Source organism: Papaver somniferum, chromosome 7 (genome assembly GCF_003573695.1).
Source record: "Papaver somniferum cultivar HN1 chromosome 7, ASM357369v1, whole genome shotgun sequence".
In the NCBI taxonomy this organism is placed as follows: domain Eukaryota; kingdom Viridiplantae; phylum Streptophyta; class Magnoliopsida; order Ranunculales; family Papaveraceae; genus Papaver; species Papaver somniferum.
This window is the reverse complement of record NC_039364.1, coordinates 107,536,362-107,563,151: the sequence shown is the minus strand read 5'-3', so window position 1 is coordinate 107,563,151 and position 26,790 is coordinate 107,536,362. Positions and strand designations below refer to the sequence as shown.

At 35.5% G+C, this 26,790-nt stretch overlaps 1 protein-coding gene across 2 annotated transcripts; it reads right to left on the bottom strand.

The window, feature by feature from the left end:
- Nucleotides 1-14,108: 14,108 nt before the first annotated feature.
- On the bottom strand, nt 14,109-21,707 carry LOC113298073 (receptor-like protein 4). Of its 2 annotated transcripts, XM_026546733.1 has the most exons (9): nt 21,467-21,707; nt 20,310-21,362; nt 20,075-20,225; nt 18,914-18,985; nt 17,208-17,276; nt 16,308-16,373; nt 15,917-15,994; nt 15,105-15,304; nt 14,109-14,609 (listed from the first exon to the last, which is right to left on the bottom strand). In XM_026546733.1, the coding sequence occupies exons 1-9, from the start codon at nt 21,567-21,569 to the stop codon at nt 14,503-14,505; spliced, it is 1,899 nt and encodes a 632-aa protein (XP_026402518.1). In that variant the 5' UTR covers nt 21,570-21,707; the 3' UTR covers nt 14,109-14,502. The 2 variants fall into 2 exon arrangements, with proteins under 2 accessions (XP_026402518.1, XP_026402519.1); XM_026546734.1 differs by lacking the exon at nt 17,208-17,276.
- Nucleotides 21,708-26,790: the final 5,083 nt, after the last annotated feature.

The following is a 26,790-nucleotide window of genomic DNA, read 5'->3' as shown; positions in this document are numbered from 1 at the left end:
CACTTTAAGAAAACCATAATCTGGTAAAATTTTATAAATAACTCTAATGAACATGAGTTGGACTTTTATTGATCAAATATGTGGCAGTTAAAAAGGCATCAAACCAGAAATGTTTAGGACAAGAAGCATTAAAAAGTAATGTATTTCCCATCTCAGTTATATGCATATGTTTTCTTTCAGCAAGACCATTTTGCTCAGGAGTTTTTGGACAAGAAATTCTAAGAGAAATACCATTTGTTGTAAGATAAGCACCTAATGAACCTTTAACAAGTTCACTAGCACCATCAGTTTGAAAGAATTGAATTATTGTAGAAAATAAATTTTCAGTTAAGGTATTAAAATGAATAAAACAATTTAGAACATCAGACTTCAGCTCCATTGGATAAATCCAATCAAACCTACTAAAATCATCTATAAACAGAACATAATATCTGTATCCTTGTAAAGAACATACAGGAGACACACCCTATTCATCACAATGTATTAAATGTAAAGGAGTAGAAGCATGAGACAAAGATGTTTGAAAAGACAATCTTTTGCTTTTAGCAATTTGACAAGGATGACACAAGGCAGTAGAATTAGATGAATCGAGAATAATGTTTTTAGAAATATGAAGTTATTGAAGAATCTTAGAAGAAGGATGACCTAATCTACTATGCTATATTTCTGGAGAAGCATGTAAAGAAGAAAAAGCATGATGTAAAACAGATGAGGATATAGGATACAAATTATTAACTATTCTACCTTTTGCCAAAGTCACATCAGTACTTAAATTTCTTATCTCATATCCTTTAGGGTTAAGTATAAAATAACCGTTATTATTTGTTGTAAATTGTCCTACAGATAGTAAATTTTGCTTCATGTCTGGCACATGTAGAATGTTTTGTAACTTGAAACTAGTAGTAGAAGTATGTAAATTTGAATCACTAGTTAATGATATAGGTAAGGACTCACCATTTACAATGATGACACTATTTTTGCTTTGTAAGAAGAAGTATTTTTAATAAGTGATGGATCTCCAGTCATGTGAGCAGAAGCACCAGAATCTGACAACCACTGTGTTGAACTTGAAGGATCATCATTTGCAGACATAACATTCATATTAAAACCAGTAAAGCCTTGTGTAGTATTTGTATTACTAGTCCCATTTTATTGTTGAAGTTGAGATTCTGAAACACTCACAAAACCAGAAGCAGGTGGTGGATAATACCTAAAATGACATCTACTAGCATAGTGGCCCTTCTTACTATAAATTTTACATTCTACTTGAGAGAAATCCCACTGTACCTTTATTGCACATGAACCAATTGATAATCCGGTCTTATGTTCCCGAAGAACAGCCTAGAAATATCAACCACCTCACAATAACTTAACTATATGGTAGTAGAACAAGTTTTGTGGAATCACAAAAAATGAGACAAAGATATTTGTGACTTTTTATATCTTACCTATCGGATATAAATCTCGAGCCAATCTTACAGAAGATAGACTCAATATGATAGAATAAGTAAGATCAGAATACGCAACTACAGAGAAAATAGTTGGATCTGGCTTCAGAATCCCAATGAAGTCTTCAAGTCGTTAACCTAAATGGTTTTAGGAAAAACCTAGGTTAATGGAGAACCGACTCTAGTATGCAACTAGTATCACACAGGAGGTGTGGGGATTAGGTTTCCCAGTTGCTAGAGTTATCCTTTATATAAATTCCAAATCAGGGTTTGCTTACTTAGCTTAGAAACAAAGCATTCATTATTCACCATTAGATGAAATCCTGATTTAAGATGCAAACTAATTTTGCTTGAAACCAAAACAATATCTCTCCACCGTTAGATGGACTTAGCTTGTCAAACATAAATGAAATATACTTCATTTAGATATGGGTAACCGTACCTAAACGTCTACATAAGGTTGGTTCAATAGTAGTTAACCAAATTTAGCCATATGAACACTTTTGTCTAATCCACATTCATCTAACACATCTCGATCAACTATTATGATAAATCAATCATGAATGATAACCAAAGAATCTAATTGTGTTCTTCATACAGTTGTTCAATTGTTAACAATCACATAGAAGTATATATGATCCAATTGAAGCAAAATCGGAATGATTCGAAAGAATCAATTCATGAACATTTAAGCCATGGTTTGCAAAGATTGCATTCATTATTATATAAATGTATATGTTCATAAGTATGAAATCATATTTTGCCGATTTTAGGACTTGAATCACTTAAGTTTGCAAACGGGTACGCAACTTAAGTTTCAGACCAAACTCAGGGGAATAAATTCGCAAACAGGTATGCAAACTTATTTCCTGAACTTCAAAAATTAAATCAATTTGCGAATAGGTATGCAAACTTAATTACCCTGACTTAAACAGTTTGCGAACGGGTATGCAAACTTAGTTTTCGGTCCTGAATTATATCAAAACAGTTCGCACACTTAGTACACAAACTATAATGTATCCAGACATAGGTTTTAGCTCTTAACTCTCATTTCAATCATTGAAACATTCTGAGAAGACGACAATAGATGTCTCACACACATCATTAGCTAATAAGAATTTTTTACTTGATCGAATGATCAATACGAAACTTTCCAATTTGACATCAAATGATTGTCTCACGCAAATCATGTAAGATGTCTCAAGGAAATTTCCACATGATCATATTTTGACATAAAGTCAATAATAATGATGAATGTAGCTAAGACAAAAAGCTACCAACACGTATTTCCATAAATAGATAAGCGAGTTATACTCAGCTCGTAATATCAAATGTGTATGATACGAAAGACTATATCGTATACGACTTTTGTCTCAATAGGAGATAAGTAAGAATAAAATAGACTTCTGGGGATAGATAAATTTTAGTCTCCACATACCTTTTGTTGATGAAGTTCCTCCGATTTTTTCAGTAGATCTTCGTCTTCAGTTGTAAGCGCCGTGAAGTCTAAAGCTCAAGTATACAATCTATCCTAGTCCGAAACTCCTAAAGGTATACTAGAAATCAAGACTATAGTTTTGATCAACTAAACTTGACAAACAAGCTTGAGATAACAATGCTTGCAAATTCGACCGAGCAATTCTCTAACAATCTCCCCATTTATCAATTTTTGTGACAAAACTATCAATACATATGGATTACAAAATAAATAAGACTTTGTAGCTTCTCATCCATCATGCTTGATTTCCTTGGTTGTTCAACACTACTTGAATTCTTTGCCGCTCCAAGTATTCTGGTGACTCTGAATGTGTTCGACCCAGCATCATTGTTGTTGAAGATCCATATCTATAACTGAAAAGGTGAGGGTACCCAAATATACCTCAATCTAAAACTTTTCCTACCTATAAGTCCTTTCTCCGAAAGTGATTGTCTACGGGCTGAGTCGAGACAATACAACTAATCGTTTCACACTTCGTGTGATTGTCTATGGATACGAGATCGAGACAATACAACAACGAAGTATGTTACTTGATAAAAAGGTTCGGACTTAACCAAACACAATAGGGTTCACTTATCAAGTAAATAGGAATTGACGTTTGTGTAATTTACTTTAGTTATAATAAAACAATTATAATGCGAAAATATAAAGTAAATGACACAGCAAGATTTTGTTGACGAGGAAACCTCAAATGCAGAAAAACCCCGGGACCTTGTCAAGAATTGAATACTCTCAGGATTAAACCGTTACACAAAATTACACCTAACTTCGTATAGTTGAGACCAAGCAACTAAGCCTATAGTTCACCTAGTTCCGTCGGTATTCCCACGCCTCCAACCTTAGTCACGTACTTGAAACAATTCCTTTGGTTCGTATTCCAAACAGTAAAGGAACAACAAATCTGTTTGGTATCAACTCTATTCAACCAAGTGATATGAGTTGGACAAAGGCTCTTCTGTTTATCTTAACATAAACTCCTTCGTCAGGTCCTTAGATCTATCTTATATTCAATTACCGAAGTAATCGTTTAAGATTAAGCCAACAACACTATTAATCCAAAGAATTGTGTTGATGCCGATCTACTCAATTAATCAATCCAATCTATCACAAGGATAAACCGATTATTAATTGGATCCTATTTTACCGAAACAAGTATTGTGCACACCAAAGATTATGAACCCACAAATCAGAAATCTTTAGTATCTTCTTAGATCTTCAATAATAACCTGCACACAATCACTTGAATCTCTTGTGACCAATCACGTACAGAACGGAGTCTGTTAACAATGGATTATCACGAGATCGTCTTTAGAACTAACAACAGTCTAAAGATCCATGTCGAAACTCTAAACTAGTTTGAGTGAATCTTATATCAGAAGAGAAGATTCTCAAGCATAAACAAACTAGGTGCAATAAAGTTCAACCACCGTTAGTCAATCAAATCAATAAAAACAAAATATAAACCGCAATTATCTAGTTTCCCACCAACGGTACACGCTAGAGCTTCTCAATCCCAAAGAAGACTTTAAACTGCGTGGCCGCAAGAGATTTCGCCTAATTAGGTTACTCTCCTCTCCGAATAGGCAGCTACACCAGTAACAACACAACAAAGAGGAAGCTTGTTGTTACGAAGGATTAGTTTTCTAGAAAGGCAAACTTCAAGTATTTATAACACAAATATTCTCAAGATATTCATTAAAGCAAAAATTCGGTTTTCATAATTCCTGGAAATGCTCTGTCCAAAAATAATGATCGAAATCTCTTGGAAAATCTCTAATTAGTAAATGCACATTACTAATTCTTATTTCCTTATAAAATGAAGTTAAATACCTTAATTAAAAGATTCTTAACTTATTTATGTTTCGATCCTGGGATTCTCTTCCCTTAGCTATTAAGGAATAACTTTGAACAATTAAATAATAAACATTCATATCACGTGTTCAAAGTATGTCGACATCCTTACTTTGTAAGTTCTCTTTCACACTTACAACCTTGAAACCGATTTGCCACACTTCCAAACAAGTTTAGAATTGGTTCATATGACTTTCAAGAACTATGCGATTGATCAAATAACATTCAATCACAATCATGGGTTTATCGGTTCTACCAAAACAAGTTTCGGTTCTACCTTCCATGTGAGTATTGTGCATAGTCACACTAGCTTTCCAAAATTCGGTTGACTAGGTACTAGGATCGGTTCCCCACATATATATGGTATCTAACTTATATGTGTTGCACATGTCCATAAGATCTGTTCCCCTTTTCCTAAAAACGTGTTGCACATGTTCATAGGATCGGTTCCCCTTTCTGCTATAAACCTTGCTACACCTCATACAAGGATGGTTCCCCTTTGTGATGTACTGCACCTCTTACTAGGATCGGTTCCCCTTTCCCATATTTGGTCAGACATAAAATCACAAACCCGATCATACCATCTCAGGTGATTACTTAAGATCGGTTTCACTAATAAAAGTCATACAAATACATAAGTCAGGCCTTTGTGAATAGTTCTACCAAGAACACAAACAAGTCGTGAACGGTTATACTCAATCACACATATTGGTTATTCATAAGATATGCAATGAATAACAAAACCAATAACGCCTGTCAATTTCCTTTTCGGTTCACAAACAAGTTTATGAACTTACTTCCTTACAACACATGTAAAACATTGTTCCCAAGGATGAAATCCTCACCTCATACCCATACATAATCACAATAGCATTCAAATGATTATGGAGATGTCTTATCTACAAAGCTTAATGGTTAAACAATAAACCTCATATTGTATTCCTTAATACTATGTCTATCTAGAGTTCAAATATGCTTTGCAGTTTTGTTTTCAATATGTACGACTTGAAAGATACGTTAGGGAATAAAACAGTTCAAGTCAAATATCACCAACCTCAAGTGGAAGGATGATTGTTGTCGTTGTAGATCCTTGCTTCATCACATCTTCAAGACTTCGCAATACTTGTAATGTCTCATATCCTAATACTTTCAAGCTAACCTATACGAAGTTGACTCTAGTACATAATCAAGCGACTCTTAACATGAGTTTTGATTCACTAAAATATGAAACCAAACTTGACATACCAACGCTTGGTGGGTTCAACCGAGCAATGCTCTAACAATAACAATAATCAACAAGATTGTTTTCATATTGCTATACAATGTCATAGTATTAGTACAGAACATCAAAGTTCAATTGTACCACAACTTTGACAATAATACTATGGTGATATGTATCACTCCCCCTTATTCAATACTTCATCTCACAATGAAAACCATTCCCCCTTACATAATGATCCGTAAACCATATGTATTTAGTGTGAACTACAAAATAATTCTCCCCCTTTTTGTCAATATAAATTGGCAAAGGTACAAAAATTATGGGATCATAATGAAATTATTACAGAGATACTTCATGACTAAAAGAGAACATATCAACTTTGTTTCGATGATTTCACATAGTCGAAAATTAGTGTATTCACCAAAGAGTTAAGAAAGATACAAGATAACTCCTACAATATTCCACAACCGCACTCCCCACAAAGATTTGGCAATTAAGCACAAGTTCAACTAAGAACTCTCCCCCATAAAATGTCATTCCCAAAAGGAACAACAAGAGCGACTTTACTTTCACAAGAAAAGAAGGATTTCTTTGGAGATTAACAAATCACATGAAACATGAATTTGTATCCAGAAAACTCGAATAAAGTAATCCACAAGAGAAACTCATAGATTAATTCAATCGGAAATGCTCATCATAAGAAAACTTACGGAGCCATACAGTACTTTCACATAAAGTGGATCAGGGAAAGATCAATACTGCGGAATATTCAAAGATTCATTCTATTTTTCATCAAAATTTTCATAATGATACCATAGACTTAACCTTTGACATATAATTCAAAAGTTCATTATATTTTCCATCAATATTTGCATAATGACACAATAGACTTAACTTTTGATCATATATGGAATAATCACAGTTCACGGACGTAAACCACATATCCCATACAAAATTATTTTTTGCGAATATATAAAACCAATAAAGATTAATACTGCAAAATTATCTTCCAAAAACTTAGAATTTAAATAAATAAATCTAAAAACACTGCAAGATGAAAAACGTTGACAATAGTTATGTGTAATCACAATAATTGCTATTACAAACCCTAGTTATCCTTCTTAAAAACACAAGAATAAATTCTCATAAGAAGTTTCCTAGACAAAATAAAAACATCACTTCTTTGATAATATCATACCTCTTCATGACTCCAACATAAAAGGTATTATCGATATCCTTGATCCTTTTGACCGTAGAAACTCCATGTTCATGAGTTAGAACATTCACCTTTCGATCAACAATGCGAGCAAGTTGCCTGGTTTTGATGCAATCAGAGATGAGTTTCTTCTGGTTCTATATCAATACCTTTTGATTTTTAAGGATTTTGGGGTGACAATCAATGAGATGATTTATTTGCAGATGAAGGTTTGCAAATTCGACCTTTGAGTCATTCTGAAAAAGAATTAAATCCTTGACAGATTCACCAATCCAGGATTTGTACTCCTTCCTTGTAATCATCTTTTTAAAGACAAGTTCTTGAACTGAACAACATCCTTTAATGTCTTCTTCCATATCAAGATTCACGATTTCCTGAGGTCTTGAAGAGTTCTCCATATATTTTTTTTATTATTATACGGAACGGAAGGAATAATATATATATATATATATATATATATATATATATATATATATATATATATATATATATATATATATATATATGTTCGAGAACAAGAGAAGGAACTATTTTTAAGTAAAACCCTAAAAGCTCTCAAAAAGTAGACACTGACGTTCATGGACCAGTTACAGAAAGTTAATGGATCAGACAAGATTCAAAATAAGGAAATACACTTTGTTTTCAAATAGCTCATATCTTTTCAAAAACAAAGATACACGAGTTACTAGGAGTCAACACATGACCCAATTTTTGTAAATGGAGATAACTATATTAACACACACCATTCGATCAGATGATAACATACAACGAAATTGAGCATCCCGCAAATATCATCCTTGCAACTCTCAAGTTAGATACAAGGATGAGATTACCTACTTAGTTAGTAGAGTGAGAAGTAATCCTACTATGAATATTAAGGGGAGAGTTGTAAATACCTTCTGAGCGCTTGTGCAGTGTATTCCTTACCTTCCTTCGGTTATATCTTATTCCAGGAGAATTAGACATAAACCCTTTTGAATATCCATCAGAAGGATTTTTCTGAGGATTAAGTCTAGGACTTCTAGAGATTGGTTCCAAAGGATCAGAATTGAGAGAGTTTCATCTGCTAAACTTAGATCTGCCAGACTTATTCTCATAAACATTAGGAATGTGTATATTGTGGCATAAGTGTTTGCACCACAAGGAGAGACACAATTCCTGTAGATATTTCTAGATGAGTGACCTTGGAAACCTCTTTTGTGAGAATACTGGTTTTCTGCAGGAATGAAATCCATTGTTGATTTCGTCAGAAGATTTACTCTGTCAACAGTAAAATGAAACAGTTTTGAAGATCAAAAAACTGTTTCTTTCTAGCAAAATAATGTAGAACATTGTGATTCCTTTTCCACGGAATGAACAAGTTCGTGGATAAGAGATGTCAGAAGTATTTCATTTCAGACTCATAGCCTTTTTGGAATTTTGTAAGTCATGTGACAGTTTCTTAGCAGGAAATTTCTTAGAAGAAAATTTATCCATGCTTGGTAACACCACATGAGTATTAGAGATAGGCACAGAAGAAGACTTACTTATTAAAACAGATTTTTCCCTTTTCAAGGAGTTGTACTGTTCCTAGGCTAGACGGAGAGATTCAACAAGTTTCTCTTTTTCAACACAAAAGTTGTTCAGATCTGATGAATGAGTCTCGATTAAACGTTTTTCTCTAATTGAATCTTCTTTAACAACATCTTCAAGCAAACTAATTTTTTCGCGCTTTAGAGTAGTTTCTTGAATAAGATTTCGATATTGTTAGAAAAAGACTCAACAATACTATAGAGTTATCGTTCTCTATCAAGAGACTTCTCAAGTTCATTAGTGAGCTGAGCATATTTTTCTTCAAGAGAACTAATTTTAGAAACTTGAACATCAATAATCTCAGCAGATTTTTTTAAAGTTCTGGTGAGCTCCATTTATGATTCTGACATAATGTCAACTGTCACATTAGAGGCAATATATCAGAATCTGATAGCACAAGTTTTCTACAGCGGAACTCGGAAGAATAAGTTAAGGAGTTATCCTTTGAGGTAATCCCAAGACATTTGGCATAGTCAAAAACTTTTGAGGACATCTCTATGTGCGTGGATGCGAGATAAACTTCAGTCCACAGTAATCAGATTGCTACAAATACAGACTTATGAGGTCTTTAATGTGTTTGCATGCTCTGATACCAATTGAAAAAGCGGGGGTCTAATAACCACACCCAATATTTCGTTCGGCAATCTGTATGGACAATTCCAATACAATTCCAAGAGAATCAACTAGACAGTCAGACTCAATCACGGAAAAGTATCCACGAGTTATATCTCAATTTCTCAAATCAATCTGCAATCGAACAGATAAAGATCTGTGAGCCAGATTGATATGAGAAATAACTTTTATAGTACCAAAAACCAATATCCAAGTGTCAATCAAGGTCGTATTTACCAATTGATTGAACTACGCACAACCTGTGATATTTCAATTATATAAATAGATATAATGCGGAAAAGAAATAACACAGACACCAAAAATTTTGTTAATGAGGAAACCGCAAATGCAGAAAAACCCCGGGATCTAGTCCGGATTGAATACCACACTGTATTAATCCTCTACAGACACTAGCCTACTACAAGATTCACTTCGGGCTGGAATGTAGTTGAGACCTAACCAATCTCACACTGATCAAGGTACAATCGCGTTCCTTACACCTATGAATCCCAACAGGACTCTACATACTTGGTTCCCTTAGATGATCTCACCCACAATCAAGAGTTGATACAACCCAAAGTCGAAGACTTATAAACCAATCTGTCTCCCACAGAAAAGTCTGTTTAGATAGATAAATCTGTCTCCCACAGAAATACTATGAAGTTTTGTTCCGTCTTATGATAAATCAAGGTGCACAGGAACCAATTTATAATACGGTCTTATATTCCCGAAGAACAACCTAGAAATATCAATCACCTCACAATAACTTAACTATGTGGTAGTAGAACAAGTTATTGTGGAATCACAAAGAGTAAGTCAAAGAGCTTTGTGATTACTTTTTATATCTTACCTATCGGAGATAAATCTCGAGCAGAAGATAGCACTCAATATGATAGAACAAGTAAGATCAGAATATGCAACTACAAAGAAAATAGTTGGATCTGGCTTCAGAATCCCAATGAAGTCTGCAAGTCATTAACCTAAATGTTTTAGGGAAAACCTAGGTTAATGGAGAACCGACTCTAGTATGCAACTAGTATCGCACAGGAGGTGTGGGGATTAAGTTTCCCAGTTGCTAGAGCTATCCTTTATATATATTTCTAATCAGGGTTTGCTTAGTTAGCTTAGAAACAAAGCACTCATTATTCACCGTTAGATGAAATCCTGATTTAAGATGCAAACTAAGTTTTGCTTAAAACCAAAGCAATATCTCGCCACCATTGGATGGACTTAGCTTGTCAGACACAAATGAAATATACTTCATTTAGATATGGGTAACCGTACCTAAACGTTTACATAAGGTTGGTTCAATAGTAGTTAACCAAACTTAGCCATATGAACACTTTTGTCTAATCCACATTCATTTAACACATCTAGATCAACTATGATGATCAATCGATCATGAATGATAACCAAAAAATCTAATTGTGTTCTTCATACAGTTGTTCAATTGTTAACAATTACATAGAAGTATATATGATCCAATTGAAGCACAATCAGAATAATTCGAAAGAATCAATTCATGAGCATTTAAGCCACGGTTTGCAAAGATTTCATTCCTTATTATATAAATGTATTTTTTCATGAGTATGAAATCATGCTTTGCCTATTTTAGAACTTGAACCACTTAAGTTTGGAAACGGGTACGTAAACTTAAGTTCCGTACATTGGTCATGAACCAATAGTTTGCAAACGGGTACGCAAACTTTAGTTACGGACCAAACTCAGGTGAATAAGTTCGCAAACGGGTATGCAAACTTAGTTCCTGGACTTCAACAATTAAATCAGTTTGCGAACGTGTATGCAAACTTAAGTACCCTGACTTAACATTTGAAACAATTTGCGAACAAGTATGCAAACTTAGTTTTCGGTCCTGAATTATATCAAAATAGTTCGTACACTTAGTACACAAACCGTAATGTATCCAGACATGGGTATTAGCACTTAACTCCCATTTCAATCATTGAAACATTCTTAGAAGACGACAATGGATGTCTCACACACACAATTAGCTAATAAGCAATTTTCAAGTGATCGAATAATCAATACGAAACTTTCCAAGTCGACATCAAATGACTGTCTCACACAAATTATGTAAGATGTTTCAAGGAAATTTCCACATGATCATCTTTTGACATAAAGTCAAGAATAATGATGAATGTGGCTAAGACAGAAAGCTACCAATGCGTATTTAGAAAAATAGATAAGCGAGTTATACTCAGATCGAAATATCAAATGTGTATGATACGAAAGACTATATCGTATACGACTTTTGTCTCAATAGGAGATAAGTAAGAATAGAATAGACTTCTGAGGATAGATAAGTTTTAGTCTCCACATACCTTTTGTTGATGAAGTTCCTCCGAGTTTTTCATTAGATCTTCGTCTTCAGTTGTAAGCGTCGTGAAGTCTAAAGCTCAAATATACAATTTATCCTAGTCCGAAACTCCTATAGGTATACTAGAAATCAAGACTACAGTTTTGATCAACTAAACTTGACAAACAAGCTTGAGATAGCAGCACTTGCGAGTTCGACCGAGCAATGCTCTAACAAGCATTAATCTAATTATTAACCTATCGATATTAGAGAATTGGAGGATTTGTAATTGTCAAATTGAAAAAGTAATACATGCCTGAGGGATTCTACAGAACAATCACGTGTAAATACAACACTACTGAGTAAGACCTTGCACTAAGATTTTTTATGGTAGGATCTGTTGGAATCAATATTTATTAATTTTTATTTTAAAGTTTTTAACTAAATAAAATTATTTTTTGTTTTCTTTTTGAATAAAAATCTTATTAGTCCCACATCGGGAGTTCCTCTTCTTAAATTGTATTATTCCATTTTATAAACAATTTCTCTACTTTTGTAATATCTATGGGGAAGGGCTTCTCTATATTTTAGGGAGACCCCTAAGGGAAAATATTTTTATATTGTTTTCTTAAGCATTCGCGATTTTCCTTAAGGGTTTTTTCGGAGTTGCCAAGCTCAAGTTGAGCATCTATTACATATGCTAGTAGTAGGTGTAGTAGGGTGTTTTATCCTGGAGATATCCGTCCTGTAAGGGTATAGCATCACTCTTGAGCGTAGCCGGGCGCTAATGTCTTAAGGACATCGTGTTGAACACGTGAGTACGTGACTCACTATGTTTTTCCAAAGTTTTGCCTTGTTGTTGTTGCAGAGATCTGGGGAACTCGTCCGTTTCGTCAAATCGATCACTTCTATTATAAAGGAGCTAAGTATCAATAACTTTTGCTTATTTGATTTTTCCTTGTTTTTGATTATTGCACCCAACAGGATCAACCTAAATTTATTAGACTTAAAGCATTATTAAGCTATACCTTGAGTGCGCTAATTATTGGCGGCTCGGACAGATAGAATCCGGCAATTAAGCGCTTGTATTTCCGGAGTTTAGGGAATAGTCGCAACGCCTGCACTATCCTACAGTTAGTGATACTATGTGATTAACAAGAGATAATTGAATAGTGTCCGATAATGACGAATGAGTCCCTAATCATCTTTTCATCTTAATTTGTTTTTATTCTTGTTTTCATAATGTGAATAACATCTTAATTAGGAAATCTTCCTGAAAACAATCTTTACTATCTTTTTTGCTAGGAAACACACCATGGGATTAACAAAGGAGAGAATTACAAACAGAGTTTAAGTTCTCCTTCCTAACAAGAGTGTCCAAAAAAGAAGGATAGGAGAACCAAAGACCTTTGAGACTAAGTTTTCTAGCCCGACATGCAAGCCGGTCAACTAGATGGTTTTTCACACGCTTAATATACATAATCTTAAAAGAACTAGAAAAAGAAAATAAACTCCGACTATGTTCAAGAAGATCACTGCTTCTCCATGCTATATTAGAGCTGGCTCCATTAACAAAACAATCTTTACTATCACTATATTACTTATTATTATGAGTGGAAAATAAGTAAGGTAATTCGTTGTGCTTACAACAACCATCACTTCAAAACTTTCACATAAACTTTTGCACCACTTACGGAAATGATGAGATATGCTAAACCATGCAGTTTGGCAACTTTTGTTTTTTTTCTTCTTCTTGAGAAACAACCTTAAATCAACTAACTAATTAGACATTGTAAGTTGTTTGGGTAATCTCTCTGGAATTTGAAAGACGTGAGTTAATGGAAAATGACAAAATGTAGCAATACAGAGAGCGTGGTAAGATTCCAAGTCGCCAAGAATATCATGCTTAGGCTCCAGCATAAGGTAAAAGTGGTAAGATAGAATTCCGAAGTCGCCAAGAATATCATGCTTAGGCTCCAGCACAAACTAAAAGGACGAAAGCGAACTTACGGATATAAACGTACGGAGTAAAAAACCTAATGTATGCCAATACAAAGTAAAAGTGATGCTTGTATTTTTTTTATTTTTTATGAACAAAGTAACCATCGTATATTAAACAGAACTGTATCTCACATCATTATCTACGTGGGAAAGAAGTAATTCAGGTGGATGCAACCACCATTCCCCCACAAAGATTATGTTTCCTAGCAGCTTTTGCTAGGGCATCAAGAGGTTTATTCACAGGACCAAACTGAGTTGATGTTACATTTATTTACACACTTTCGGAGAATAAGAACACTCTGCCTGAGGAAGAGAGGAACTTATGTTTGTAAAAGTAGGATCCAACAGAATCAATAGACACAAGAATGGGGTTACTATAGAAGAAGAAATGAATTTAATTGGAATTCAAGTCATACATCAGCACTTCAATTTGATACTTTTGTTAGAATCCATAGGAAGAGTATATTGTTATACAGAATACACTCCTAACCGGGTAAAATTACATTTTACAATGTGGTGCCAAAAAAAAAAAGGTTTCATCCCAAACCCAATACAAAAATCCATTGGAGGTCATCAATCCAATGATGCAACTTATAAGCTTTCACTGTTCAATCAGCAACAGATGTCTTGATATGTAGTCATACAATGACATTTTGTTCAGCCACCTTGAACTTCAATCGGTCCTCTTTTTTAACCACTTCTTATTTGGGATTATAATGAATTCTGTTTCAATATTGATCTGTCTTTGATTTTAGGTAGAAACTATTAGAGTGGATTCAACGTAGTCGGAAATCTATGGGTGTTCTGTGTTTCCATTTCTAAGAGCATCAACGATTTCTGCCTTTGGTATCTGTTTCTCTTTGCTGAAAGCGCTGATGGAAAGAAGAAGGAAAGTTAGTTGACAATAAATCAAACTTAATCAAATTCCAGTAACAAGAGAAACGGAAGAGCAGTATCTATGATGTATTCATAATCTCCAAAGACATGCTTACACAGAAACAAGTTCACTGAAAATTCTATTAAGTAGAAGAGAAATGTCGGAAAGTGAAATGGGGTAAACGTAGATATGGGACACATTCTTAGAAAAATAAGAACGAAGAATCCCAAACCAGAAGATAGTTCCAGATGAAGAATGGTAAAATCAATGTGTATAAACTTTACATGGTTACTTGTTGCTTAGTGCTGTAATTATTCTATGTATCGTCTGTCCTTTAGATAACTGTTGGCCACAACCTTAGGATAACAATTTCTTGTTCACTAACCTAGTTTATCTGATAATGATTCTAAGAGTGTATCAATCAGAGAGGTTCTAAATTAGTGAATAGCAGTGAAAAGAGATGTAACAAGAGATAGCACATTTAACTTACAGATCAGGTCTTGAGGAAGACCAAAGTCGTAATCATTTCTCCGTCTCCTGATGTAGCATAAGTAAATTATCACAAACACCACAACTAGAACAACCAAACAAGCCGAACCAATTGTGATCTTTCCAGCAGTTGACAAGCCCTCAAATAAAGGACATGATGGTAAAGATGGAACACCACATAAACCTTTGTTCCCAAAGAGACTGGAAAATAGAACAAGAAGCACGTCAGGAAAGGCTTAGGATAAATGAGCATTCCCACTTTCTAGTGATGTGAATTTCCAAATAATTACTCCAGCTAACCAAATAGCGAAATGGCTATATTATTTAGTTCAGTAGGTCAGGGTCACCTAAAGGAGTTACAAAAACATGAGAGAAAATCATGTAATATGATTAGTAAACATATGTAAAACCACGTACTAGCCACAACGATTTCTTAGCGTCAGACTACAAGAAAAGTTACAGGACTAGCACCTCTCATCCCATGGAGAAAAGAATAACAGGGATAGAACATGTGTCAAATGACGGATGCATACAGAGATTTTCTTTAAATCACTAGAATATGTAATCATGGATGATCTAGACCCAAACATCAGGACATGAAAAGCATACATATTGAGGACCCAAGGCAATTAAAGAAGTGCATAAGATCATTCTGGAATCATGGATGATCCAGACACAACCATCAGGACATGAAAAAAGATCCAAGGCAGGTAAAGAAGGGCATCAGATCATTGAGGGTCGGACTAATTACATACCAATAAATTAAGCCATGAAGATAGAAATATAGTCCAAGAGTTAAACAGTATAACATACTCGATAGTTCCACCATGAATACCAATGGAGTAAAGTTGCTCCGGTACTTGCCCCTCCAGTTGATTATCATTCAATATCCTGGATAAGTAATCATAAGTTAGGGTACGGCAAACTTTGCATATAAGTTAGGGTACGGGTGAACTAGATTAAGATGCTCCATTTAATCAAAAAGGTTTTTATCATGAGTTATAAGCCTTGTTTCTGTGTTCCGTTTCTTTGTACTCAAGATTACTGGAGTCTTAACATTGTTTTGTACAAGTAAACATTATACAGTCAGCCATAACTTTGTTCCCTCTTATCAAAACACATGGGCCCGCTTTTCCGAGTAAGAGTGAACAGCGCAGGAGACATTTATGCCAATTAAAAAGCTATATAAATTCAAAAAACTTACACAAGCTGCAGATTTGACGCTAAGCTATCTGGTATCCTTCCAGATAATCGGTTAGCTGACAAATCCCTGCACAACAGCGATCGAAAACCTTAAGACAAACTCACAAAATGGAAAATGTTATGCTATCGAAGTCGCTAAGACAAAATTGCATATAATAACAATGGGGAAGAATCAAAAAGCCATATTTCTGTTTAATGTGTAAGAACTAAGCACTCTGTCTTTTGTGGTACTTCTTTCATCCTTCAAAAAATAAAACAACTTTCACTTTCTTTTGTCCTCCAAAAAGAGATAATTGGGTGTTGTTAAATCTTACTCCTAACAAGGAAACCATTTGAGGTAAAAATGGAAACAAAAAATATAATAAAAAATATTTCCTCTTCCTATTTTCTTAAAAATGTGTGCAAATGCCAAATGATGAAAGTATCTAATTTTGAAGGGGAGGGAGTACATTTCTATAGAAGTTTAGGAATTGCCTTTACAATCCAGATATCATCAAATTAAACTTCTGTATATCAGTCTTTAAATCCGGATGAAAAGCAGAACAAAACTCTTCCGGCAAAAAAAAGATATGTCGATTGTCAAGCAAACATTGTAAAAAGTGATTTTTTATAGATTTGTACTGGGTGTGGGGTGTTGAGTCGTGGAAGACAACTTTGGCAGTAAGGAGTCTACAAACGCCTAATGCAGCTGCACATCCTCACTACTGTTCATATCGTGGTAAACACTTAAAGGAAAAAATGAAAAGAGGAACATGCGACAGTTCTTTTGTCAATCGAGGCAGTTCCGTCACTAGCATAGTTTCGTGAGTAGGATGTAGACCTTCTTATATCCTGTTGCTACAGAATTAAGAGTCCAGCAATGTGAATATGAGATAGTGTAACAAAAGAGAAATGAGCTTACAATCGTACAAGAGACTTTTGACCAAGCCCGGAGGGAATAGTACCTTCCAGAGAATTAGAACTCAAGTTACTGCAGAGTAAGAAAAGAAAACAAAACTTTGATTCTATATTTAAAATTAGAGTCTCAAAAAATGTAGAAATATCCTGAAACAGATGAATAAAACAAAGTCAACAGGGGACTCTGGAGGTGAACAAAGTTTCATATCACACCAAATAAGTTGTGCACAAAATTCCGGTCAAGATTCATGAATTACAAAATGCCAGAAGTTCTTTGCTTGGTTTCCAAGGATAGCAAAAAAGTGAACGGCTAAATAAGCTAACAGAAAGAAGCACAAAGATCTGATGTTCTACATACGTATATAAGATCTGAAATATCAAGTAAACTACAGCTAAGGTTTATCCTAAACATAGTTTGAGTGGACAAACTATTAAACCTCAAACCAGTTCACAATGACTACAAAGTTGATGCAAAGTCTCCTTCAAGATGGTTTCTGATCTTTTGATGCCCCAACAGCCATTATATGAAACACTTGTTAAGAACTCCGACTGCTAGCTACCACACCCGGCTGCTTGCATTTATTAAATTGTTTAGAGTTCACCAGATGACATCACTACACACCATTCTACTATTATATCTAAAATAACTTGTGACACCGAACATCTAACCAGATATAATATGAACTAAACACCTTCTTTTAACCTTGAGGCTCAGGTGAGCAATTGCAAATGCAAACAATTCATTTTCACCATTGACCATATATTGTGCGGATCATAACGATTTTTTGGCCATCAAGTGATACAAACATTTCCAATATTAGGGGTGAGTAAGATACAAGAAAAAGAAGCTAAGGATAAAGATTCCAAGACAGAACATTTAAAAGGCTCATCCATGGTCTGGTTAGCACATGTGTTACAGTCGAGAAATACGCTGGATAAATAATGAAACCTTCTGATTTACATGTTTGCAGCTCAACCTAGGAATTTTGATCTGATAATTATTAATTACACATTTGGTTCTCTTGAGATGTTGTTAGCACAGCCGTAATTGATCAACTTAAGTACTATGTAGCAAAAGCTGTTAGGCGGGTAACATGCGTCTGGGTGGGGCCTGGCACCTAGAGACTCTGGGATTAGCCGGAAGTAGGCTGTGTATATATATATAATATATATCAAATCAATACACATAAATATACATGTAAAAAAAATCTTGTTTTATAAGATTCGAGGCGTCTTTTCAAGACATGTTTCTTTTTACCCTAGAGTCATATCATAACTGTATATTCCCACTTTTCACGCCTCCTCCTCTTTAGCCTCTACCCTCTCTCACTACCACTAGCACCAAACAAACAAGTAAAGGATTAAGAAGAACAAGATTTGAAGGATATCACAAGATTCTCTGTTTTTTTTACTGTTTTTACTCTTTGATTTAGGGAGTACATTTTTTTTTTACTGTTTTTACTCATTGGGCCTAAGGCAGCGCCCAGTCCCAGACCGTCTAATGATAAAACCCCCCAGAATCATTGCCTAGGCATCTTCCGGTCTAATAGGAAAACGCTCAAAAGATTTAGTTGGACGCCTAGGCGCGTTTTACTTCACCTCAATTAAGTATTGATAACATATAATACCAATGTCAAGTTGAGATTCATAAACTCGGCGAGAAAATGAAAAATGAAAGCTAATACAGAATGCATATTAATAGATACTTACAGGCTTACCAAGTTCAATAGAAGACTTATTTGCTCACTAATATATCCTTTCAAGCCTTGGCTTCCAACATCTCTGTCAAAGGAAAAAAAGTTTAAGTCAGTCAATGGCTACTCTGAATATTTACAGATGAAGTAAACCAAATCTAAGGCCTAAAATTTAATCACTATATGGAAATAGACATTAAAATGTTTCTCAACAGGAAAGCCATGTACCTACTCTGTTTAGAAGTGAAGGTGTTGTTAGCAACTTGAGGATATAGCAGTGGTTCACTTTTAGCAAAGGTCACATCAAAAGACCCCATACCTAGCTCTGTCAAGGGGAAAACTACTCTCCAAGTCCTCTTATATTTAGGATTCTGTTCCTAAGGGATTACTCTACAAGTACTCTTAGATTTAGGATCTCTTCCTAAGGGAAAAACTAGAGTCCGTTTAGGGATCCTATTCCTGGCAGGAAAGGGTCTTACTATAATTAGAACTACACTACATAGAAAGGGTTTCTATTTCCTGAAAAATACCTATGTAGGACGATCTTCCAGTCTATAAAATGTACTAGTGGGTACCATAAGAGGAAGAGAGATTTCTGCAAGAAGGGATATTAGAGTGAACAGCAAGATGTAAAGATGCAACACCTAGGGTAAAGTAAACATGTAAAAGTCTTTCTTAAATATTGGTGTTCTTATTCAGCAATCTATAGATTCTCTACTTCTATTACAACTAGGTCTTATCTTATCGGGGTGTAGGTTGATCAAGTGTTCCGCAGATGGTATGTATGTAAAACTTTCTTGTTAAATGAAAAATAAAAAATAGTAATAGAACGAAGGTTTTCACAAATGAAAAGACAATATTAAATGAAAATACTAGTAAAACAAATAATTGGAAAAGCAACAAAATAGAAAATTACTTGTAGTTTACCATGGAGCATACGAATCATATTAGTCGTATGCTCCACGTTACTCGCTTAAGTAGTGGTGTGTGCGTAGAGTACAAGCAGCCACAAGAGCAATAAGAAAGAAAGAAAATGTCAATGTTATTCTATCCATTCAGTAATCTAAGTTTCACTATTCAAAATTTGTAATGTTCTCAATTTTCTAAGGTGCAAATTTCATTATAAATAATGTCTCCTAAGAAGCTTAATCTTATCCAATGTGAATTAAGAACGTACATTTGGGAAACCACAAGTGCAGTCTTGTCTTTGTTAGGGTGGCAGGTAACTCCTTCCCAAGCATCCCAGCTAGTAGGAGCACATGGATCACCATTCCAACCCATTCTATCAGGAACTCGAAGAGACTGTTTCAATGCTCTCATCGCAATAACTGCGACAAACAAACTACCCCTGAACAAATCAAACTTACCACACAAAAATGAAACTTTCTCTGACCATCATATTATTCACATACCTTGATCGGGAACAGTTGCAAGATCCTTTGGAACCAATGCATAGTTCTCAATACCACTAACTAACGGAGAACCGACTACCGGCACAAATTTCACCCTCAAATCTGTAGTATTTAAATTCTTCACAGTATATTGCCAATTGAGAGCTGCAAAGCTTCCAACTTGCTTAAAAATATCAATTCTAGTCGCATTCTTTTGATTAATAAAAATATCAAACACCCTCTTCCCCGCACCAGTAACACTATCATCAAGCTCAGCAAAATGAAACCACAACAAGTAATCTACTTTTGCATCCACTGATAACGTATACTCCAAATTCCCTTTACCCATAACAGTAACACCACTCTGATACAAATGCATTGGAAAATGATTAGGTTTTTGATTGGTTCCGACAATGTTTTTCAAAGTAGTCAAAACCTTAATCGAACTCTGTCCTGAATTTCCCACTCGAAACTCCTTATCAGATTCCCAAGCCCTACCAAAAATATCAGTATCATTACTAAACCCTGAACCAAAGGAATTGGACCCACAAGTTAATCTTCCATAATTAACTAATAAAAGCTTATCACCAGTAGAAGTAGAATCATAAGCAAGAGGATCGATCTGAATAATTTCAAGAGATCCAATTACCGGAGGGTCAGTGGCAATACTGTAAAAACAGACATCAGCTTCACCGTCATTAACAAAAGCAAATAGATCGGAATAAGCACCATTTTTAGATATCTCTTCAAACCACGGAGATCTCCAGCTAAAAACTTGTGTTCCTTCGACCGATAGATCGAAACTAGGTGGATGTAGTTTACCGTCGTAGTTATCATAAACCGTGAATGTACGGAAGTAGTAACGACCATTTGGAACATTAACGATGTAACAGTTTTTTTTACCCGAAGAAAGTGGAAAATATCTGAGTGTTTTTTCTTGCTGGTGTGGGAAAAGCAGAGGTTCAGAAACTAAACCATTAGCTCCACCTGTGTAAAAACGATCCGATAACCAAGATATATTGAAATTGTTGACGAAATCTGAGTGACCACCGCAATCTATTCTATATGAAGTATCTGCAAAAACAAAATTGGAAGTTTGTTAATCTAGTTTGAATAAGTTATCCAAATTGAAATTTTAAAGAGGGAGAGCAGGGGGAATGTGAGCTGCCTGTCATTACCGTAGCTAGAAGAAGAAGGAGATGGAGAAGGAGACGAGAGATGGAGAATGGGAAGAGAGAGAAAGATGGAGGAGAAGAAGAAGATGAAGAGATTGTTAGACATGGTAATTAAGGGGTTTTTTCTTTGTCTTTGGACATGAGAAAGATGGAAGAAGAAGATGGGAAATATGTTCGTCTCCGTTGGACTATGGAAGTTGGAAAGTCCGTGAATTCTAGAGAGAGAGTGGAGAGAAGGCGAGATTAACGGAGTGAGTGGTAGAGAGATAAATGCCACTGAGCTTCGCTAACTTGCGCCTCTATTGGGACCAGTTTAAACTTTAAAAGTCTGGGAGAAAATTGTTGGAACTATTTATTGTGTTTATATTTCCTTTCCTACGTTGTTGAAGCGGTCGAGATGCTAAGATGCAAATCTAGTATAAGCTGCCCTTTTCTCACCTCTTTTTTGGGAGGTCAGAGTGAGTCCAACTTCGAAGTTCCTCTCCACTACTGCACTAGGTCGGGGAGTTTGCATGGAAAAGTCAAAACTCTGATGAAGTTAGGTTTACCTCCCTAGGAGAAGATACCATGCTTGGAAGCTTTCTCATACTTTAAAAGATCACCAACCAGCTTACCTCCCTACAAAAAGACCTCAAAAATGTCATTGGTAAAGATGCTAAATGCGTCCAATGGTAGATGGCAATGATAAAGCCAATTCAACTTGGGAAGTTGGACGGGAGAACATTGTTCAGGAGGATTGTTGGGTACCACCAACCAAAGCCATCTGCCCCTTGATAGTTTGTATTAGTTTGTGTTAGAGAATGAGTTTAAATGTGCGAATTCAGTGTGTGTAATGTAACTCGCAGGTGTTAGTTGTTCAGGTAGGTGACCGGTCAACAGCTGTCTAGAGTGTGTTGGTCGTTGTGCTGGCCAATCACTGTCTTTAAATACTTCTCCTCTCTCTTTCAGAATCTGTAATGAAAATATCTGTGGAATCAAATCAATGAAATATTCAGAGAGAATTGTCTAGCGACATTCATCTCTTCACATGGTATCAGATACCTATTTTAGACCCTAAATCGATACCTCCTTCAATTTTACAGTCCATCAATGGCTGACATAAACAAACATTTATCTCTTACATTTAAACCACCTTCAAAATTAACATCAACAAATTATACACTGTGGAAATCACAGATTGTACCTATGCTTCTTAGTTACAATCTTTTCATATTTGTAGATGGATCTTATCAAAGTCATGTGAAATACTTTCGTAAAACTTCTACTGCTGGTGAAGCTCTACTTGCACCTCCAAATTTTGTAGCAGAGAATGATTTCATACGCAATCCTGATTACAATTACTGGGTAAATCAAGATCAAGCTATTTTATCCTGGTTGTTTAGTGCTTGTACCGAAGAATCTCACTCACAAGTAATCGATTGCACCTTTTCACATGAAATCTGGACTCGTTTAGAGCATAATTTCAATTCATCTACGAAGTCTAGATTTATGCAACTAAAAACTAATCTAGTTCATCTAAAGAAAAGCAGTGATGTTATTACTTGTTTACTTCAACAAAGCAAGATCTATTTCGCATCAATTAGCTCAAATTGGAAGATCAATTTCTGATGAGGATCTAGTTTTCCATATTCTACAAGGTTTACCACCAGAATTCAATGCTTTCAAAACCTCTATTACTACACAGCAATTGAAAACTAAAAATCAAATCACTTCCTCTGAATTACTAGGATTATTACTTTCTGAAGAAGCTCGTGTGAATTCTGAGTCCAAAGTTGATCTTACAACAACATCTGCAAATATATCCACTCAACAATCACCTTATCAGACTCCTTATTCATCATTTGATCCAAACTACTCAAATTCTTACTATCCACCTACTGCTTATTATCAAGACCACACAAATTATTCCTATTATCCACCTCTGAATTCTTACAGAGGTTCATTCAATCGATCCAATGGAAATAGAGGCAACAGATCTGGTGGAAACTTCAAAGGAGGTTTTCGTGGTGGTAGATTTGACAATGGAGGTAGAAACCAAAGATTTGATTATGGTGGAAGACATAATAACTTTTTCCCACCTAACTCATCTTCAAGATACAACAACAACTCTCCTAGATGTCATCTTTGTAAGCAGGTTGGTCACTTGGCACCAGTGTGCAAATATAGATATCATGATAATCCAATGGTTCAAGCTTACAACACTAGTTATGAGCACTATGGAGATGATTAAGAGGAGTTCTTGTATCCAGAATATGAGGCTTATGCAGTTTACAATGATCACAATACATCCTCCAGCTCTTCATGGGTACCTGATTCAAGAGCTACTGATCACATTACCTCTGATCTTTCCAATATGAATCTTCACTCTGAATATCAAGGGCATGATCAAGTTAAAGTTGGCAATAGTTCAGGTTTGCACATTACTCATAATGGTTCTTCTACTTTTCAGAATGATAATGTCACATTTACACTCTCCAATGTGCTTCATGTGCCATCTATTACTAGAAATCTTATTTTTGTCCATCAATTTACCAAGGAAAATAACTGCTTCTTTGAATTTCATCATGATATTTTCTATGTGAAGGATGTAGTTACTCACAAGGTACTTCTCAGTGGTCATGTTAAAGATGGCTTATATCATTTGGAGTTCACAGATGATCAATAAAAACAGTCATTACTTTCTACTTCAGCAAGTTGGCACAATAAGTTAGGTCATCTTGCATACAAGTCCTTGAAGAATGTTCTTTCTTCAGTGGATACAGTCATAGATAAGCATTTGTCATCTCAAGAATGTTCTGCTTGTCAAATACCTAAGATTCATGCTTTACCTTATCCACCTAGTACTAATAATGTGTATGGTCCATTAGACTTAATTCACACAGATGTTTGGGTTTCTCCCATTTGCTCAATCAATGGATATAAGTACTATGTTTCTTTTATTGATTCTTATAGCAGATTCACTTGGATATATCCTTTAGCTTATAAATCAGAAGTTCTTAATACCTTCATTAAGTTCAAATCACATGTTGAAAACTTATTAAGTAGAAAGATCAAATTCGTTCAATCTGACTGGGGAGGTGAATATACAAATGTATCTACATTCTTGGACAACTGTGGAATAAGACATAGAGTATCATGTCCTCATGCACATGCTCAAAATGGTACAGCAAAGAGGAAACATAGACACATTGTTGAAACTGGTTTAGCCCTTCTTTCCCATGCTTCTCTCCCAATATCATATTGGAGTTATGCATTTGAAACTGCAAATTTTTTGATAAACAGACTTCCAACACCCATATTACAGAAAATATCCCCTCTTGAGTGTCTGTTTAATCACAAACCTGACTACAATTTTTTTCATACCTTTGGATGTGCATGTTATCCTTGTCTCAGACCTTTTAATGCTCATAAACTTTGAACCAAGATCAGTCAAATGTATATTTTGGGATACAGCCATATGCACAACGGGTACAGATGTCTTAATCCTCTTACTAATAAGATTATTATCTCAAGGGATGTTACATTTTAAGAGAATGAGTTTCCTTATGCACAATTGATTATGAATACTTCTGGTACTTCTGCATTAGATATTCAGCCATTATCAGTTACTTCAGCTCCAGTTTCAAACGAAGCTGATATATCTGTGCATCCATCTTTAGTTACTTCAGCTGCAATTCCAAATGAAGTTGATATATCTGTACGTTCTCTGTTTGACTCATTACCATCTGCTTCTGCTTCTAATAATTCTCCAATTGTTAATGACCATCTGTTGATGATGGATTTTCGACAAAGGTCAAAATCGTAAAATCATGATACTGCATATTTCTGACCCGGCTTCAGGAACGCATGTGAGGATTCATATTTTACAATCCGTAACCGTTTCACGATCTCTGATCGAGTTCCTCTCAGAGCCATGATGAATATGATTCTCGAAAGGCCTCCCACTAGCTGAGCGTTCGATGATGTGCATTTCATCATGACCTCTCTACATAGAAGAATGATTGGCGGTCCTCCTACATAATTGTTTGCTGAGAGGGAAAAACGCCTTCAGGACGTCGGCGACACTCATTGTTCCCTGACTATGTAGAGATACCGTGTATAGATTCAGGCGGCTCTCCTACATAATTGTTTGTTGAGGGGGATAAACGCCTTCAGGACGTTAACAACGCTGCACGATTGTTCCCTGACTATGCACATTTCAGAACGAGTATGATGCTTCAACTATCTCATATCTCGATTCTACAATAGATTAATTCTACTGTGACATTCTCCACTCAATTCCTAGAAAATAACCTATTATATTTCATTACTCTGTTCCATGAATCCCCGGCTGACTTCATGGATTAGTAATAGATAACCAATTCATCTCATTGCCCCGTTCACTAGTACACATATACACTTTTGCCACGCCAAATTGGCGTGTCCATAGGGGTTTTGTCACGCCACTTCGGTTTGGACTAGGCGTGACTTCTGCTTGCGTAGTTTTAGGTAACATGGCGTGGTTTTAGGTAGCTTATAGCCACGCCTGCCATGCGTGTCTATTTCTGCATGAAATAGACACGCCAAAGCCATATAGGCGTTGCTATATAGGGTCCCAAAAACTTAAGTACTGGTACTCTATAGACACACGATTTATTGTTTTGGCGTGGCTATTTGGTTCACTATAGACACGCAAATTCCTTTTGGCGTGGCTATTTGATTCACTATAGACACGCAAATTGCTTTTTGGCGTGGCTATTTGGTTCACTTTAGACACACAAATTGCTTGTTGGCGTGGCTATTTGGTTCACTTTAGACACGCAAATTGCTTTTGGCGTGGCTATTTGATTCACTATATACACGCAAATTGCGTTTTGGCGTGCCTATTTGGTTCACTTTAGACACGCAAATTGCTTTTTGGTGTAGCCATTGGTTATCCGATAGACACGCCATATAGGTTTAACGTGGTTATATGTTATGTTTTAGCCACGCCAATTTCACTTACTTTCATCCACGTGGCTGCATTAGGAACCGTTGAATACCATCCACATGTAACGTTGTGAACCGTTCATTGGATATCCTATAGACACGCCCCATAGAGCGTGGCTATATGTGATATTTAGCCACGCCAATTTCCAATTACCTTGGTCTATGTAGCCGTATTACGAATCGTTGGATCTCATTTAAGATGATGCAATATTGACCGTTAAATTATATGCATCCTTCACCGTCAACATGTAATGTTGTGAGTCGTTGATTGGATATCCTATAGACACGCCCCATATAACGTGGCTATATGTGCTATTTAGCCATGCCAATTTACAATTACCTTGATCCACGTGGCCGTA

What these genes read in the sequence shown, in the direction of transcription:
- LOC113298073 (XM_026546733.1), bottom strand. Translation starts at nt 21,569, where the DNA reads ATGTCTAACAATCTCTTCATCTTCTTCTTCTCCTCCATCTTTCTCTCT. An exon ending in GCACTTGTGGTTTCCCAAAT is followed by an intron (nt 18,986 to 20,074) that starts GTACGTTCTTAA and finishes TTCCTTTGACAG; the next exon opens with AGATGTTGGAAGCCAAGGCT. An exon ending in CAAAAGTCTCTTGTACGATT is followed by an intron (nt 16,374 to 17,207) that starts GTAAGCTCATTT and finishes GCTGTTGTGCAG; the next exon opens with GGATTTGTCAGCTAACCGAT.